We start from the raw sequence: 20,504 nt of genomic DNA on the forward strand, positions 1-20,504 counted from the left end.
AATTTGAAAATATATGTGCACTTCTATGTTTACCAAAACATTATTTACAATAGCCAAGGAATGGGAGCAACCCAAGTGTCCAACTACAGATGAATGGGTAAAGATGTGGTACATACACACAATAGAGCATCACTCAACCATGAAACAAAATGAGATCTTGGCATTTACAATAACCTGGATGGACCTAGAGGGTCTTATGCTAACTGCAAAGTGTCAGGAAGACAATTCTAGGATTTCACTAATAAATGGAATCTAAAAAAGAGAAAAAAAAAAACCTCTAAAGTATGTAAAGAAACAATACATAGTTCTGCACCCAGTAATGTTAATATAGTATTGCAGGAAGAGGAGGAATCTGGGAAACAACTGGTTTAATCTGTTCAATTTACAGACGAGTAATCTGAGGCATTCCAAACCTACAAGACTTTCTAGCTGAACAGAAATGCAGAATTAGGGAAGATCCTCTGACTATTTAACTTTTCTCTGTGGTACATTTCTAAGTATTGGAGACTGCCAGGCATAATTCTGTAACAAGCTTCATTCATGCTTCTAGAAAATTCAGATCATGTCTCTACAACAGTCAAACTCATAGAATCAAAGAGTGAAAATGGTGTTTACCACGGCTGGGTGGGGGAGAAGGAAATGATGATCAGTTAAGCAAGATGGATAAGCTTGAGAGATGCTCTATACAACATTGCACCTATAGTCAACCATATTACACACTTAATAATTTGTTAAGAGGGTAGATCTCATGTAAGTGTCCTTGCCACAATAAGGCAAAATTAAATAAAAATTCAGATCATGTCAGAAAACAGCTGGAGAGAAATAAGATGGCTTTTTAAAATTTAATGTAATTAAATTAATTAATTTATATTTTTGCTTTTTTTTTTTTTAAAAAAAAAGATTTATTTATTTTAGAGAGAGAGTGAGCCATGAATTGGGGGTAGGGGCAGAGGAAGAAAATCGTCAAGCAGACTCCCTGCTGAGTGTGGAGCTGGATGCAGGGCTCAAATCCCAAAACCCATGACTTAATGACCTGAGCCAAAACCAAAAGTCAGATGCTTAACCACCTGAATTGCCCAGGTGCCCCTAGGATGGTTGCTTTTAAGAGATTTTTATTTGAAAATAAAAATCATATTCTAGAGCTGATTTAAGTTTCTTTCCCTTCATTAAGTGAAGCTTATCACCTGAATATTACTCCAAAAAAGCAGCTATTTCTTTTTAATTTATGAACTTAAACACATTTTTTTAAAAGATTTTATTTATTCATGAGAGACAGAGGGAGAGGCAGAGACCCAGGAAGAGAGAGAAGCAGGCTCCCCAAGGGGAGCCTGATGTGGGACTCCATCCTGAGACTCCAGGATCACGACCTGAGCCAAAGGCAGACACTTACCACCAGGTGCCCCTTTTTTATAACCTTAAAAAATAAATTTTCTACCCCTAAAATTACAATATTGATGTGGCTATGTATATAAAAAAATGACAAAAGTGAGCACTGTCCAGCAAAAACAGAGTGATGCTGAGTGGTGAGGAGAAAAGTGGTAAAAATCAACCAGAAATGACAGGATGAATAGTTATGTGATAAGAAATGTACAGTAAAATGTCAATGATAAAAGCTAGGCGATTGGTATATTATAGGTGTTCAAAATTATGTCAAGTTTACCTTTATGTGTGAAAATTCCTTCATTAAATGTCAGAAAAAAAAATATCAACCAGTATAAGATTACCCAAGAACTGCAGTGCCTTCATTAAAATAACCCTGGGTAAAAGGAACTAAACAAGAGGAAGGAGCTGAAGACTTCTAAATTCTGAATGAACATTGTAGGGAAAAAAATTAGGGAAAAGACACAGAAATTCAAAACTAAAATTGAACACATGGAGACTGTACCATTTTTACCATAGGAAACCAAATGAAGAAGTAAAACAACTGTAAAAAAAAAGAGAGAGAAAGAGAGAGAGAGAGGCAGAGACACAGGCAGAGGGAGAAGTAGGCTTCCTGCAAGGAGCCTGATATGGGACTCGATCCTGGATCCCGGGAGCACGCCGAGCCGAAGGCAGATGCTCAACTGCTGAGCTACTCAGGCGTCCCATAAATAAGTCTTATTTAAAAAAGGAGATTAAAGATTATAGAGCTGACCATCTTTCATGTGTTTTGGCTATTTTGATATTTGCTTTTATGTAATTTCTATGCTTTACCCCACAAAATGGCTAATACTAAAAATTAAAATTATAATACCAATTGTTGGCAAGTATGGGGAGCAACTATGACTCTCATATATCACTGGAGGGAGCACAAATTAATAAAACCTCTTTGGAATTGTTTGGCATTATGTACTCAAGTTGTAATATACTATGACTCACCATCCCTTCTTAAAAGCTCAATAGAAATATTTATGGCCAAAAACATGTATAGAATGTTCATAACAGCACTATTTGTAATAGCTTCAAACTGAAAACAACCAATATGCCTACCAAAAGTAGAATGGAAAAAAACAAATTTGAGTATATTTTTAGAACAGAATTCTATACTACAATAAGAACCGTGTATTGCTACATGTAACATGAATGAATCTCACAATGCTGAATACGAAAGTGAATACAAAAGAATGTACACCATATGATCCTACTTATATAAAATTCTAAATCAGGCAAAATTCTGTGGTGTATCATCAGGGATTGTGGTCTCACTAAGGAAAATGGGATAAAGACAGGTGAGGATTCAAAGACTCTGCGGTACTGGTATTCCTCTGTTTCTGAAGTTAGATAGTTGGTTATGTGGGTGATTCATTCTGTGATAATTCACTGAGCTTTACACTTCTGTTTTTTATACTTTAGGTATGATTTACTTCAAAAATTTATTAGATTTTTAAAAAATACTTTATTTATTTGAAAGAGAATGAATGGTGGGGAGGGACAGGCGGAGAGGGGGGGAGGGAGAGGAAGAGAGGGAGAAGAAGAGAGAGAGAGAGAGACAGAAGCAGATTCTCTGCTGAGCAGAGAGCCTGTTGAGGGGCTCGATTGATCCCAGGACCCTGAAATCATGACCTGAGCCAAAGGCAGACACTTAACAAACTGAGCCACCCAGGCACTCCTATTAAACAAATTTTTAAATGAACTATGAAATTTCTACAATTTTTTTTCTGGAAAAAAATAGTCCTGTAAAACTTGATTTATAAATAACTTACACAATTTGAAAAGATACATGCATCCTTATGTTTATTGTAGCTTTATTTCCAATAGCCAAGATATAGATGCAACTCAATTGTCCATTCATAGATGGATAACAGATATAGTGTGAGCATGCATGCACACACACACGCACACACATACACACACAATGGAATATTACTCAACCATACAAAGAATGAAATCTTGCCATCTGCAACAATGTGGATGGACCTAGAGGATATAATGCTAAGGAAATAAGTTGGAGAAAGACAAATACCATATGATTCCACTGACATAGAACTTAAGAAACAAAACAAATGAGCAAAGAGAAACAGACGCTAAATACAGAAAACAAACTGGTGGTTGCCAGCAGGGAGGTGGGTAAGGGGATGGGTGAAATAGTTACAGGGATTAAAAGTATACTTATATTGATGTGTGCTAAGTAATGTAGAGTAGAATTGTTGAATCTTTATATTATATACCTGAAACAGTGTATGTTAATTATATTTCAATAATAAAAAATTACAGTGGTATAAATTATTTTTGCTCTATAATTAATGAACATTTTGAAAAAGAAAAATCTTTCAGTTTCAAATATTTCACAAATTACACTAATTTTTCCAAACTGATAAATAGTCACATGTTAAAAAAATATTTATTTTTATGTCACATGGATAAAACTAGAAAACTAAATTTAAATCAGCAGGATGATTTGAAAGTAACAATTTTTTAAAAGAGATTTTACTTTAAAAATTTTTTTATTTTACTTTATCATTTTTAAAAGATTTATTTATTCATGAGAGACACAGAGAGAGGCAGAGACATAGTCAGAGGGAGAAGCAGCTCCCTCCAGGGAGCCTGATGCGGGACTCGATCCCAGGACCCTAGGGATCATGACCTGGGTTGAAGGCAGACACTCAACTACTGAGCCACCCAGGTACTCCAAGACTTTACTTTTTAAAAAATAATCTCTCCACTCAACATGGGGCTCAAACCCACAACCCTGTGATCAAGAGTTGCCCACTCTACCAATGGCCAGACAGGGACCCCATAACAATTCCATTTTTTTAAAAAGATTTTATTCATTTATTCATGAGACACACACGGAGAGAGAGGCAGAGACACAGGCAGAGGGAGAAGCAGGCTCCATGCAGGGAGCCTGATGTGGGACTTGATCCCAGGTCTCCAGGATCACACCCTGGGCTGAAGGCAGTGCTAAACCACTGAGCCACCCAGGCTGCCTGACAATTCCATTTTTAAAATAAATTAATATATTTTACTTTTGGGGGTTTTAAAAAATAAGCACTCAACTAGATAAAATATAAAATAAAATGGTATTCTTCAAATTTCAAGTTTTTTTTTGATATGTTTAAGAAAAGCTAAACACCATGTCACTTTAATAAACTTGATAATGAAAAATAATTTGTAAGCATCACTGAAAACAATTTAAGACACAAATTAGCAGTTTGAATGCAAGTTTTTCTCCTTTCCCATCCAAAATAGCACCAAAATGAGTTAGAGGAAATTTTCTGAAGAAACTAAACCAGAAAGGCTTAGAACCTACAGAAACATAGACACAGTGAAAGTTAGGGAGTGAGGGATCAATCAGACAAAAAACAGGATTGGGTGAAAGTAACATGCTTAAATACAGTGATATCTCCCTGGTTCTTCTCTGCCTTTCTGTTTCTATAACACTGGATTTTACATTGACCGTCCTTCAAACTGCCTACCTCCAAAGGCAAGAAAATCAGAGATTTTCTTTTCTTGGAGAAACAATCTCTCTCTAGAGACTGACATTTGAAGGACTTCTAATAAACAAATTGATTCATTAGGGGTCACCAAAAAAGGCAATAACCAGTGACAAGAGGAGATCATGTCCTCAAAGCTTCTAACTGGCTGGCTGGCATTTTATTCTTAATATATGTTTATTTGAGGAATTTAGAGGAAATAGCAACTATACTTACAAGGAGAAGAAAATTTCAAAATCCTAGCACTAAAATCCCCAGAGAAAGAGGAGAAGGCCTTGTATTCAACATATGAACAGGGTGTTATAAAACAGCAACAAGTGGGACTCAGAAAGATGTCTCAGAAATTAAAGCCTAAGTAAAAATGCAATAGATTTGATGATAAAGTCAAAGAAATTTCCAGGAAATTTATTATGTAGACAAAAATGAAAGCTAAGAGAGGACAGAAATTAGAGGATCAATCTGTAAGAGTCTAGCATCTAAAAAACAAGTTTAAGAAATGGGGAATATAGACAATGGTAGGCAGAGAATTATAAAAAGAGACATTCAAGAATAATTCCCATTATTGAAGGATGTCAATCTCCTGATTAAAAGGATCCACTGACATGAAATGCCCACTTCAGGGAATACAACAAAACACCTACACCAAGACTTATCATAAAATATCAGAATTTTAGAAATTAAGGGGGAAAAAGATCCAAAATACTTCTAGGGGGAAAAATTGATCATAAACACAGGAAAGGGAGCCAGGATGTTATACTCTTCTCAAGAGTAAAGCTGCATGCTGGAAGACATTAGAGCAATGCCCTCACAGCCTTTTTTGTTTTTGTTTTTGTTTTTTTTTTTTTTTTTTTAAAAAGGACTTTCCAATCTAGAATTCTATATCTAGCCAAACTATCATGGATAAAAATAAAGGCATTTTCAGATATTTATGGCTTCAAAATTATTAGAAGATATGCTTTACTATGATGAAGGAGTAAATCAAGTCAATCAAGTAAAGGAAATAATTCTGATTCAAGAAAAAAGGGATATGAGGGGCAGCCTGGGTGGCTCAGCAGTTTAGTGCCGCCTTTGGCCCAGGGCGTGATCCTGGAGTCCTGGGATCGAGTCCCATATCAGGCTCCCTGTGTGGAGCCTGCTTCTCCCTCTGCCTGTGTCTGCCTCTCTCTCTTTATCTCTCATGAATAAATAAATAAAATCTTAAAAAAAAAAAAGAAAGAAAAAGGGATTTGATATTGAAGGAATTCCCAAGAATGGCTGTATACTAGGCTTAGAAAGCAAACTGTTTTGACTGTAGGGGAAAAATGTAAAAGTGAGAGATGCTGAATAGCTAGATAGCTTATATATGGGCTTGAGAAATACTGAAATATATGGAGAAATCACCAATAGGTCCATAAAAGCTAACGAAAAAGGCAATCATTAACCCCAGAAATACAAAGAAAGAAAGAAACCCTTAATAATAGCACTTGGCTCAGCATCAAACAATCTGACAATATCCGACTTAAGATTTAACCAAAACTGTGATGCAACAATATTATGAGGAAAGCAAAAGCCGAGGGATGAAAGGTGTTAAGGGTATTCCATTCTTTAGAAAGAGTGTCAACAGCTAATGTGTAAAATAGGTAAAATAAGAAATAGTAACATAAACATATTTGAAAATATGGAGGTAAATACCAGAAAAATTGGTTCAAATTGTTTAAAGCTCCCTGTTGAAGATTGGTAGCAGGGATGAAGTAGGGGACTAGTATATTCTGTCATAAGCTTTATATTATATATATTAATTATAGTATATTACATTATATTATATTATATTCCCACTATCTTCACACTGGCCTCTTTTATGCAGGTTTTTTAAAAAAGATTTATTTATTTATTTATTTATTTATTTATTCATTCATTCATTCATTCATTCATGATAGACATAGAGAGAGAGAGAGACGCAGAGACACAGGAGGAGGGAGTAGCAGGCTCTATGCCGGGAGCCCGACGCGGGACTTGATCCCAGGGTCCAGGATTGTGCCCTGGGCCAAAGGCAGATGCTAAACCACTGAGCCACCCAGGGATCCCCCTCTTTAAAGCAGTTTTAAGTGTCAGTACAGTGGCGTTACATACACTTACACAGTTGTGCAAGTTCCTTGTGTTCCTTCCCCCAACAATCATTGCTCTACTTTTTGTATCTACACATTTAATTATTTTAGGTACCTGAAATAAGTAGAATCATATAACATTTGTCCTAGTACCACTGGCTTATTTCCCTTTGCATGCTACATGTAGTAGCCTGTATTCAAAATTTCATTCTTTTTTTAAGGCTGAATAAGATGCTATTTTATATATATATATACAAACACCACATTTTAGTTATTCATTCATCTATTGATGGACATAGGTTACTTCCAACTTTTGGCTATTGTAAATAATGCTGCTATGAACAATGGTGCATAAGTTATCTGTTGAATTCCCTTTCTTTAGTGTACAAAACCAGAAATGGAATTGTTGGACCAAACAGCAATCCTATATTTAATTCTTACAGAAAGTGAAATACTGTTTTCCATAATGGCTGCACCATGGCACCAGCAATGCACAAGGGTTCTAACTTTTTTACATCTATGTCAACACTTGTTTTCTGCCTCGTGTTTTTTAAAAATAATCACCACTCTAATAAGCATGAGGCAGCATTTCACTGTGGTTTTGATTTGTGCTTCTCTAATAATAGTAATGTTGAGCATCTTCCCATTTCTTTTTTAGAGAGTTTACTTATTTATACATGAGAGACAAAGAGAGAGAAGCAGAGACACAGGCAGAGGGAGAGAGAAGCAAACTCCCCCCAAGGAGCCAGACGTGGGACTCAATCCCAGGACCCAGGATCATGACCTGAGCCAAAGGCAGATGCTCAACCACCCAGGTGCCCCTCTTTCCATGTTCTTTTCTTTTTTCTTAAAGACTTTATTTATTTATTCATGAGAGAGAGAGAGAGAGAGAGAGGCAGAGACACAGGCAGAGGGAGAAGCAGGCTCCATGGAGGGAGCCTGACATGGGACTCAATCCTGGGACTCCAGGATCAGGCCCTGGGCTGAAGGCGGTGCTAAACCGCTGAGACACCCGGGCTGCCCCTCTTTCCATGTTCTTATTGGCCATTTGTTTATTTTCTTTGGAGAAATGTCTTTTCAAGTCCTTTGCCTATTTTTAAAACCAGACTATTTATGTTGTTGAGTTTTAGGAGTTCATTATATATTCTAGACCTCAACCATTTTATCAGATACATAAAACTACAAGTATTTTCTCCATCTGTAGGTTGCCTTTTTGTTCTGGTGATAGTGTCCACTGTGCATAAGTTTCTAATTTTGATGAAGTTCAATTTATTTTTCATTTTGTTGCCTCTGTCTTTGGTGTCATAGCTGATAAATCACTGCCAGATCCAATGTCATGAAGCTTTCTCCCTATGTTTTGTAGTTTTAGCTCTTATTTCTAGGTCTTTGATCCATTTTGAGTTAATTTTTGTGGTAGGTAAGGGTTCAACTTTGTTCTTCTGCATGTGAATATCCAGTTTTCCCAGCTCCATCTGCCTTCTTCTGATTGGATGGAGAAGTGGCACCTTAATGAAAATCATTTGACCATCTGTACCAGGACTTATGTCTGGGCTCTGTTCTATTGCACTGATTATGTCTGTCTTTATGCCAGTACTACACTGTTTTGATTACTGTAGCTTTGTTGTAAATTTTGAAATCAGGCAGTATGGATCCTCCAACTCTGTTCTTTTTCAAGATAGCTTTGGCTAATCAGGGTTCCATGAAAACCCATAGGAGGGCAGCCTGGGTGGCTCAGCAGTTTAGTGCTGCCTTCAGCCCAGGGTGTGATCCTGGAGACCCAGGATTGAATCCCACGTCAGGCTGCCTTCATGGAGCCTTCTTCTCCCTCTGTCTGTGTCTCTGCCTCTCTCTCAATCTGTGTCTCTCATAAATAAATAAAGTCTTTAAAAAAAATCCCATAGGAATTTTAGAATGGATTTTTCTATTTCTGCAAAAAAATGTCATTGGGATTTTGACAGGGATTTCACTGAATCTGCGGATTGCTCTGGGTAGTACTGACATCTTAACTATATTAAGTCTTCCAATCCATGAACACAGAATGTCTTTCCATTTATTAATGTCTGCTTTAATTTCTTTCAACAATGTTTTATAGTTTTCAGTAAGTCTTCCATCTCCTTGGCTAATATGATTCCTAAGTATTTTATTTGATTGACATACTGTAAATGGAATTCTTAATTTATTTTTCAGACTGTTCCTTATTAGTGTATAGAAAAGTACCATTTGATTTTTAAATAAGACCCATGTATTAGATTGACAAATGGTATATAAATCAAAAGAAGAAATATATTGCAATTCCCCAGAGCTCAAACTTAATCAGAATGGAGATAAATTGGATTTAAACATTTTACATTATTCAAACAATCAGATTCTGAATTTCAAATTTTAAAAATGCTGACATTTCATACTGTTCAGTACACTGTACTACAAGAATAAAGGTAAATTTCCATATATCTTCTTATCAATGTGCAATTTTCTTATTGCAAATAGAGTTGGCTTTAGTCTTAAAAAAAAAATCATACCCTGTTACTTATTCCACCAGAGATGAGAAATCTCAACACAGAATTATCTTTTGCTGCTATCTGATTTCTTATACTCTCTTCTTCACATATATAGGTTTTGCCAGATTCTGTCAGTATTCTTGCTAAGTAAAACTTCACATCGCTAGAGATGTTTGAATAAAATTCTGCAGTCTAACCTGGACTGGGAGGTTGAATGGTAAGAAAATAATGGGTTGTTTTCATTTTTTTTTTGATTCTGCTATTCTAAGATCATAGTAACTGAAGGTGCCAGAAGACATTTGGAAGGTTTAGAGTTAAATATAAAGTAACAAAATCAACACCAAAACAAAAACAGTAAAATGAAAACTTTTGGCTGGGTAATATTAAGTCTAGCCAAAGTGGCTCTGCTATAAGCCTAAGAATGTGCAATTTGAATGTGAGGAAAAAGTGCTAAGAAAAAGTTCTAAAATTACTTTTAGAATTCCAATTATCTATACAAATTCCAGCAAAACTCTAGAAAAGAATGAATTTGTGAGACTTCTTTCCTTCCATCTATCAATCATATACTTAATGAATTGCTATTACATTCCAAACCATGCTAGGCACTGAGGACACAAAAAATGAAAATCAATATTTGATCCCTGTTTTCAAAGAGCTCTGCATCTAGGGTGGTGAATCTTGAATCTTAAGGATGAATAGAAAGTAGAGATTATCAACCACATATTAAGTACTTTGCTAGGGTGTTCAGGCTACAAAGATTACTCGGAAAAAAATCTATACAGAGGTCAGCAGGAGAAAAAAGTCATATAACAACTATCTTAAAGACTATTTATTTATTTGAGAGCATGCATGAGTGTGCACAAGAGGGAGGGGCAGAGGAAGAGAATCCCAAGCAGACTCCCCACTGAGCACAGAGCCTGACCTGGGCTTGATCCATAGACTCATGACATCATGACCTGAGCTAAAACCAAGAGCTGGACATTTAACTGAAACACCCATGCACACCTAAAAACTGTTTACAAAACAGTAAGATTAAATGTATCTCTTCAACAAATTGTGTTGGGAAAACTGGACAGCGACTTGTAGAAGAATGAAACTCGACCACTTTCTTATACTATACATAAAAATAAATTCAAAATAGGTGACAGACCTAAGTATAAGACAGGAAACCATCAAAATCCTAGGGGAGAAAATAGGAAGCAAACTCTTTGACCTTGACTGCAGCAACTTCTTTCTAGGCGCATCTCTGGAGGCAAGGGAAACAAAAATGAACTATTGGGACCTCATCAAGATAAAAAAGGCTTCTGTACAGAGAAGGAAACAATCAACAAAGCTAAAAGGCAACCAATAGAAGAGGAGAAGATGTCTGCAAATGATATATTGGATAAATCGTTAGTATCCAGGAATCTATAGAGAACTCATCAAAATCAACACTCAAAGAATAAATAATCTGTTTAAGAAATGGGCAGAAGACATAAATAGACACTTCTCCAAAGAAGACATATACACATGGCTAACAGATACATGAGAAAATGCTCAACATCACCCAGCGTCAGAGAAATTAAAATTAAAACCACGATGAGATATACCTCATGTCTGTCTGAATGGCTAAAGTTAGTAACTCAGGAAACAACAGCTATTGGTGAGTATGTAGAGAAAGGGGAACATTTGTACTTTTGGTGGAAATGCAAACTGGTACAGCCACTGTGGAAGAGTATGGAAGTTTCTTAAACTACCCTACAACCTAGCAATTGCATTATAAGGTATTTATCCAAAGGATACAAAATGCTGATTCAAAGGGGCACATGCACCCCAATTTCCAAATTATGGAAAGAGCCCAAATGTCCATCAACTGATGAATGGATAATGATGATGTAATATACATATACAATGGAATATTACTCAGCCAGCAAAGAATTAAATCCTGCCATTTGCAACAATGTGGATGGAACTAGAAGGTATTATGTGACATGAAATAGGTCAGCCAGAGAAAGACAAATACCATATGATTTCTCTCATATGTGGAATTTAAGAAACAAAACAGATGAACATAGGGGAAGGGAAGGAAAAATAAGATAAAAATAGAGAGGGAAGCAAACCATAAGAGACTCCTAACTAAAGAGAAAAAAACTGAGGGTTGCTGGAGGGAGGGGGGGTGGTTGAGGATGGACTAAATGGGTGATGGGCATTAAGGATAGTATTTGCTGGGATGAGCACTGGGTGTTGTATGGAAGTGATGATCACTAAATTCTACTACTGAAGCCAATACTACAGTGTATGTAAACAAACCTGAATTTAAATTAAAAAAATAATAAATGAGGGATCCCTGGGTGGCGCAGCGGTTTAGCGCCTGCCTTTGGCCCAGGGCGTGATCCTGGAGACCCAGGATCGAATCCCACATCGGGCTCCCGGTGCGTGGAGCCTGCTTCTCCCTCTGCCTGTGTCTCTGCGCCTCTCTCTCTCTCTGTGACTGTCATAAATAATAAATAAAAATTAAAAAAAAAATAATAATAAATGTTACAAGTAATAGAGAGGAACAAACTTGATGAGGAAGGGGAACACAGTATAGGAGGCAGCACACAAAAGTTACTATTTGAGCTGAATCATGAAGGGTTTCTAGAAAGGCCAGCACCACAGGCAGAAGGGCATTGTAGGCAGGGAAAATAGTATGAAACTAGAACCAAGGTACAAAAGTGCAACCTGAAAGAGTCTAGCTTAATTAGGAATCTGTATGTGGCTTAGCTGGACTGAAACTGAAGTGCAGGCTATGAAGCACAAGGAGGATGGAGAGGAAAATACAGTGAGAAAGGTAGGAAGAAACCATGTTACAAATGAAGGAGGAACGTGCTGGTATCCTCATATGGTGACTAAACTTTCATATTTCTTCCTTTCTGAAAATTTTGCTTACTTTTCTATTTGAATGTTAATAATTTTTCTTATTCACTTGTGAGAACACCAGATACACTAAATATAGTAACTTTTGCATTGCAAATACTGTTTTTAGAACTTCAGTTTTAAGTTTTATTCATCTCTTAAGTTTGATATACTCAAATTCATTATTTTTTTCCTTTTGTAATTGATACCACTATTTATGTTGGGAAAATCCAGCTGGAAGGTTATTGCAAGAAATGTAAAAGAACTAATAAGGCGAGGTAAAAATAAAGGTGGGGGAGAACTAAGGTAGATTCAAGATCCATCTGGAAGATGGGATTACTAATATGTAAGAGAAGAGAATTTCAGAGAGAAAGTCACTAGCTAGAAGGCAGGAGATCTCAGAGGACAACTTCTCAACAAAAGACCCTTAAAATGAGTCAGTTAAAGATGTGGAAGGAATATTAGACAAGTAAAGACAAGCTCTGAGGAAGACAGAGTCCAAAAGTCATCAACAGAACTTTCCATGTTTGCTTTCTCAAGGATTAGAGTGATTGTTTCTATTTCTACAGATCTATAAAATCCTGAGTTTGTCTTGCTTAAGTCCATTAGAAAGTACATTTGTTTGTTTTTTGGAACTCCTGACTCGAAGATCAAGACCCTGAGCTAAAATCAAGGATCAGGCATTTAACCAACTGAACCACCCAGGAGCCCCAGAAAGTAAACTTTAAACTTCAAAGCATTATAGTGAATCTTAGCAGTATCTATGACTTTGATGCTTCATTAACATGTCAATGACCAAACTAAAATCCATCCTAATTCCATATGAGTCAAATGATACATAATCATTTTCCAATTCATCTCCTCCCCCTCCCCCGCCCTGCCCACCCCAATAAACTTCTAAGGTTTCTCTTTAGTAAACCTACTTTTTGCTTTAAATTCTATGGTCAGCAAGAAAATCAACCTAACAACAAATTAAAAGATCACCTTTTAGTTGTTTCAACCCTTACTTTTTTGGCTTTTAAGAGATCGTGATGGCCTAACCTTAGCATAAGGTTTTGGACATATTCACAAAATTGATGAGAAAAACAGTAAATAAAACACAGATATCTAATCTTATTAATGTATATGTAAAATAATCTAAATGCACTCTGGCTATGGAAAACAGATTACTCACCTGCGACCACATTCTGAATATTTACCAATATTTTTTAATATTAAGGCAGCTGTTAGTCGGATGTGTTTAGTTATTGGTCCCTCTTTTTCATCCTTAAAAAGAAAGGAAAAGAAAAGAATAAAGATCTAAATCATACAGTGCTCACATCTTTACAGATAAGGCTTTCAAGGCTTGCTTACTGTAAAATCTCGAAAGACAAGGTTTCTTGATCCTCTCCTAAGAGCCATAAGGGCAGCACTGGGATGATTCACAATGGCCTTTTGTGCTCTAGGAGTTGAGCCTGTGCCCCCTACAGCAGGCTGCCTAAATTGGGGAGAGAGAGAGATTGTTAACATGATGCTACAGACAGATCGACAAGAGTGACCAACCTGCCAACCAAAGGGTAGTTACTTTGAAATTGGATATAGGATAAATAAAAGTTCCTATGGCCCAGCATTTATGTTTACTTTGTGTCAGCCTAGGCAAAGGGGCTCTTATTATCAGGGTGAAGTTTCAAGTTTTTTATTTTCCAATCTAGCATTTTAAAGCAAACAACAGATGTTCTAGTGTAGTCCATCTTTAAAGTTTCTGTGCTTTAAACATGGAATAAAAATCAATACAACATGGTATCAGAGTTGTGTCATTCACATCTTTGAATGTCATATGAAGATTTTTAACAATGAAGAAAATAGTCTACAACTTGAGTTGCAAGTTATTTTTTGCTAAACAGTATCTAACAGCAAAACAATATTACTTAAGAATATGCTGAAACAGGGATAGGTCATCCAGAAAAAGACAACCTAACACGATAACAACAAATTATGCTGAACACTGTATTTCAAACTACTACTTTGTTAAATCATCTTATTTTTCATCACTATTTGATCATTTCAATCAATCCTTTCAGTATACTTCTGTCCTTTTTTTTTTTTTTTTTTTTTACTTCTGTCCTTTTTGAAAGATACAGAATGGAAGGACTGCAGAGACAAATTTTACATAGAAGATTGAAACTACACTAGATTTCCTTGGTCAAGGAGAAAAATTGCATCAATATCTCCTGCATTCTCGTGAGGCAATGGTGGAAAGAGCAATAACACACACCAGAGGAAACACAGTCTATTTCTGACACCATAACTTTTGGTGTGACTTTGAAAATTTCAATTTGTCTCTCCTTGCTTCAGGTTTCATATCTGTAATGTGGGTTTATTTCTGGCACTTTTAAATATAAGTATACTAATTCTGAGTGTAAAAGTCATCTTAAAATTGTAAACCAGTTCACATCCATGTCTATATATATATGTCTACAGATAAGAATATCTATATATAGATACAACTGTTATTGGAGTTTAGGTATAAGAGACAAAGATTTTCGATCGATTGTAATTGATATTCCATATATCTTTTCTTCAAAAAGCAAGACCAAATATATTCCAATATATTCTTTTTTCTTTAAGATTTTATTTATTTATTTTACAGAGAGCACAAGCAGAGGGAGTAGAAGGCAGAGGGAAAAGGAGAAGCAGGCTCCCAGCAGAGCAGGGAGCCCAACATGGGGTTGGATTCCAGGACCCTGGGATCATGACCTGAGCTGAAGGCAGATGCTTGACCAACTGAGCTACCCAGGTGCCCTATTCCAACATATACTTATATCCTACATAATATATATAAATTAAGTACAGTGGAAATTATAGAAAAATATATTTGGGAGAAAAAGGACTTCCCCTTGCATTTAGGATAAAATCCAAACTCATGAGTATGGCTTATGAGACTCTCAGCAAATTATCTGTCATTCTTTTTTTAATTTTAAGATTTTATTTATTTATTAATGAGAGAGAGAGAGAGAAGCAGGCAGAGACACAGGCAGAAGGAGAAGCAGGCTCCATCCAGGAAGCCTGATGTGGAACTCAATCCCGGGACTCCAGGACCACGCCTTGGGCCGAAGGCAGGCACTAAACTGCTGAGCCACCCAGGGATCCCAACAAATTATCTGTCATTCTTTGAGTCTCAGTTTGGTTGCACTTTCCTATCAGAAAGCCTTCCTTGGTCTCTTAGATTGGTTTACATGGGCTCTCACAGTGCCTTGAACATGTCCTCATTTTAGCAGTTATTACACTAGATTAATAAGAATTACTTATTTCTCACTGGATCTCTAAGACACTGAACAGCAAAAGGTACCTAGGTCGCATATACTTCATATCATACTTTAGTGACCAGCACCTAGTAGATGCTCACTAAACAGTAATGGAATGAATAAAGTGTGTAAGCAGCTTCTGTGTTCCCATATCTCTAGTTCTTCTAGAATTTGAGTTCTGTGAAGTTATAGACTGGTCTTGTTCTTAGAATTCTGTATCTCTGACATAATGCCAGGTACACATCAGTATCTCAATAATGGTGACATATCAATTTATCTTCACATTTTGTCAGTTAAATATATTATTTAGGTTATAGAATCTACAACTAAAGGCCTCAAAAACAGAACAGGAGATAAATACTACGTAAATCTAGTAAGGCTCTTAAAGGAAATCTGTAACTAGAACTTGACTACATGCATTATAAGTATATGGTCATGAAATAACAGGTAAATGACTAACCATAAAGAAAATGTGATATGTATATAGTCTTCCCGTGACACCCTGGCCTGTCCTCAGAGGAATCTTTTTTTTTTAAAGATTTTATTTATTTATTCATGAGACACACACACACACACACACACACACACACACACACACACACAGAGAGAGAGAGAGAGAGATGCAGAGACACAGGCAGGGGGAGAAGCAGGCCCCATGCAGGGAGCCCGACGCGGGACTCGATCCCGGGACTCGATCCCGGGTCTCCAGGATCACACCCTGGGCTGAAGGCGGCGCCAAACCTCTGCGCCATAGGGGCTGCCCGAGGAATCGTTTTAAGAAGAAATCTCTTTGCCATTATCAAATACATATTCAATTACTCTCTCAAAAGATAAAGAACCATATATACATTTCCAGTTAATAAAGCATTTCTCAAATATCATCTGTCATTACTTCTAATGACTTGTCTACAACTTAGAATCAAAACATTATAGCTACAAAGTCCTAACAGACCATGCATTCTAGCCAGAATGAAAAGTCGTACTTAGGGAATTTAAACAGTTTGACAGGGTCACACAGCTGGTGAATGGAAGAGCTCAGCTAAACCTAGGTCTCTGGTATATATGCTAAGCTGTCTTCACTGGTACTATGTTTTGCCTAGATTCCTGACTTCCTTTTTGTATGTACAATAGAAAGTAAACTCATGATTCTTACTTGGTAGAAGATTTTTGACTTCCTGCTTGTCCTGGTTCATCTTGTTTTAATCCTGCAAGCAGGGCATCTTTTGAACAGTGCTTATCCTTTTTGAGAAAGAGGAAGTAAAAGAATATCCATCAAGATCTTTAATGCAACCAAGTGACTTACTGACCAAATAGTATGAAGAAAGTGTACCTGTAAGTGGGTAATAAAAGAAAACCTCTGTCGCTGAAAAGGCTCACAACCTTCCCAAAGACATTGCCCTGGATATACATCTTTTCCTCCGTGTTCAGTTGCTGCATGGTAGAAAACCTGTGAGGGTGTCTGAAACCACCTAGAAAAAATAAAAGTAGTAGAAATTTTCTGGCATTTGCATATGTCCTTTAAATCAGAACACTTGCTCTCCTAATACAAAAGCCCCAGACCAGTATACAAAAACACTATAAGCAAAATAGTGTAGGCAAATCTTACATTTATTTCATTTCAAAGAATATTTTGAAATTATTCTGAAAATTTGTTTATATTTCTAAATCAAATCATTCAACTATACTGAAGACTTTTTTATGTTTCATTCTCAATTCCCTACCTTCAATGAAAGTCAGCCAAGAATCTCTTGAAAGTAAGTAGTATCTTTTTTTTTTAAAGATTTTATTTATTTATTTATTTATTTATTTATTTATTTATTTATTTATTCATTCATTCATTCATTCATTCATTCATGAGAGAGAGAGAGAGAGATAGAGAGAGAGAGGCAGAGACACAGGCAGAGGAAGAAGCAGGCTCCATGCAGGGAGCCCGACGTGGGACTCGATCCTGGGTCTCCAGGATCCCACCCTGGGCTGAAGGAAGTGCCAAACCGGTGAGCCACCGGGGCTGCCCCAAGTAAGATCTTTTTAAAACACAACAGAGAATTATTTTATAAACAAATGCCATATTTTCTTATACTTTTAGAAGCTGCTTAAGCATTTATAGACTTCACAGTACACATAATTAACTCTAGCATATTAGATCTAACAATATGAATGCTACAAATTTTGGCAAGTCTGGCTTTTTAGTTGAATTCACATTTTGTCTGTCCATGTTTAAGAAGTCACAGTCCTCACCTCTCTAATGTCATACCCTACTCACTCATGTACCTGGGCTTAACAACGTACAAAGGTCTGAGTGGATAAGTAGCCAAGGACACAACCTAAAGAAAGTCAGATACTATTTTCTCTTAGTAATTAAAATATATGGCAATGAAAGAGAATACTGGTATCCAGACAGCAAAGAGTATATTAAAAGGCTTCAATTATGAATTAGTGACTCAAATATTTTCATAATCAGTATCTTTAAAGTTTACAGCAGAGCTCTCTTAGGACTTGATTTTTTATGGATGTCATAAAATTAGGTCTGTATTTAAACCAGATGTTAAAAATAAATAAATAAATAAACCAGATGTTGATGTGTGGTATATATGATAGAAATTTTAAAATAAATTTTAATCAGAGTAACTGAATACTGAACTATAAAAGACAATGCCAAAATCATTATACATACATTCATATTCATATACATTCATATTCATTTATATAGACACATACCAAGAGTTTATTGTGAAGCTGTCATGGCTTGGAAAAATATTGTAAAAATGTCCAAACGACCTAAAGCAATCTACAGATTCAATACAATCCCTATCAAAATTTGAATGGCATTTTTGGCAGAAACAGAACAATCTTAAAGTTTATACGGAAATGCAAAAGACCGTGAATAACCAAAGAATCTTGAAAAAGAACAACAAAGCTGGAGACATCACGCTGCCTGATTTCAAACTGTATTATAGAGCCATAGCAATTAAAACAGTATGGTATTAGCATATAGACAGACACACAGATCAACGGAACAGTAGAGAGCCCAGAAATAAACCCACATTCTATGATTGATTAATTTACAAGAGAGGAGACAGGAATACATGGTAGGGAAAGGAGTGTCTCTTCAATAAATTGTTTTGGGGGAACTAGACAGACCAATGCAAAAGAATGAAACTAAACATATTACATCATACATAAAAATTAACTAAAAATGGATGAAAGATATTGAATGTAAAACCTGAAACTAGAAGACTCCTAGGAGAAAACATAAGTGGTAAGCTCTTTGATATCAGTCTTGGCAATGATTTTCTTGGATTTGATATTGAAAGCAAAGGCAACAAAAGCAAAAATAAGTAGGACTATATCAAACTAAAAGCTTTTGAACAACAAAGGAAAACAATCAACAAAAGGAAAAGGCAACCTACTGAATGGGAAAAAGTATTTGCAAATCATGCATCTAATACAGGATTAATATCCAAAATATATGAAGAACTCATGCAAACCAATAGCAAAAAATAACCCAATTAAAAAACAGCAGAGGATCTGAATATTTTTACAAAGAAGACATACAGATGGTCAACAGGTACATGAAAAGATGTACTCAACACCACTAATCATCAGGGAAATGCAAATGAAAAGCAAGGTAAGATATATCACCTCACACCTGTCAGAATGGCTAATAGAAAAGACAAGGAACTGACAAGTATTGGTGAAGGTATGCAAAAGAGAACACTCGTGCACTGTTGGTAGGAATGAAAACTGGTATAACCATTGTGACGAACGGTATGAAGGTTTCTCAAGAAATAAATAATAGAACTACCATATGATACAGTAGTAATTCTACTTCTGGGTATTTATCTGAAGAAAATGAAAACACTCAGTAGAAAAGACATACACATCCCTACATTAATTACAGTATTATTTACAAAAGCCAAGACATGGAAGCAACCTACATGTCCACAGATAGATGAAAGGATAAAAAAAGTTGTGGTATACACATATACAATGGAATATTACTTAGCCATACAAAGAATAAAATCTTGCCATTTGCAACATCATGGATGGACCTAGAGGGTATTATGCCAAGTGAAAGAAGTCAGAGAAAGACATATAATCTCACTTATATGTGGAATCTTAAAAAAACAAACTAAGCTCATGGATAAACAGAACAGCCTGGTGGTTGTCAGATGGGGAATGGCAGTTGGGCAAATGGGTAAAGGGAACAAAATGTACAAATTTATAGTTATAAAGTCATGGAGATGTAACAAAAAGAAGAGCTTATGATGTAATTAAAATTAATAAGTACGTTTTAGTTTTAGAATCTTTTAATCTTCAGTACTCAAAATGCTATTTCATTAAATATGAAATAAATATGACTGGAGCTCTAATAATCGTCACGAGGCATTTCTTTTTTTTCAAGGAGGCATTTCTTATTGTGTTTTTAATATCTTACCTAAATACTATAAGTTATTAATTGAAAGGTAAAGCTGTTTGCACGCACACACACACACACACACACACACCAAAATCCAAATGTACTACTAGTCACTAGTCAAAATGATGTCTGATTCTAAAATATTCCAGCAGTACATTAAATGAATCAAGATTACTACAACACCCAAGATTGATGAATTTGCCAGTCACTAGAAAAAGGGATAAAATTAGTGCTCTTTAAATCAACTCAAATTACTGAATATATAAAACTGTGTATATGTATGGTTTTAGGATCACAGGGATTTTCAAGAGTTCATGATTTTACCTGCCTAGCACAGTCTAGTATTTCTCTACTAACTACTACCTTTCCCCTCATCTTAAGTCTGTTTTTTATTTATCTAACTACTCGTCATACAAACCATTCATTGTCTG

The 20,504-nt window shown here is 35.9% G+C and overlaps 1 protein-coding gene and 1 long non-coding RNA gene across 4 annotated transcripts in view; one reads left to right on the forward strand and one right to left on the reverse strand.

Annotated features, from left to right (window-relative positions):
• ARID2 (AT-rich interaction domain 2) overlaps positions 1–20,504 on the reverse strand; it is a 169,422-nt gene that overhangs the window by 2,780 nt on the left and 146,138 nt on the right. For both annotated transcript variants that reach the window (XM_077870350.1, XM_077870349.1), the window contains 4 exons: positions 16,984–17,122; positions 16,807–16,892; positions 13,723–13,846; positions 13,544–13,635 (listed from right to left, as the gene is read on the reverse strand). In XM_077870350.1, coding sequence (XP_077726476.1) covers positions 13,544–13,635; positions 13,723–13,846; positions 16,807–16,892; positions 16,984–17,122 — 441 coding nt within the window. The remainder of the gene's footprint in view (positions 1–13,543; positions 13,636–13,722; positions 13,847–16,806; positions 16,893–16,983; positions 17,123–20,504) is intronic.
• LOC144296952 (uncharacterized) overlaps positions 13,846–20,504 on the forward strand; it is a 37,427-nt gene continuing 30,768 nt past the window's right edge. For both annotated transcript variants that reach the window (XR_013363905.1, XR_013363906.1), the window contains exons 1-2: positions 13,846–13,925; positions 14,999–15,145. This is a non-coding gene — a long non-coding RNA (uncharacterized LOC144296952). The remainder of the gene's footprint in view (positions 13,926–14,998; positions 15,146–20,504) is intronic.

The sequence above is a fragment of the Canis aureus genome, chromosome 25 (assembly GCF_053574225.1).
Source record: "Canis aureus isolate CA01 chromosome 25, VMU_Caureus_v.1.0, whole genome shotgun sequence".
Classification (NCBI taxonomy): Eukaryota; Metazoa; Chordata; class Mammalia; order Carnivora; family Canidae; genus Canis; species Canis aureus.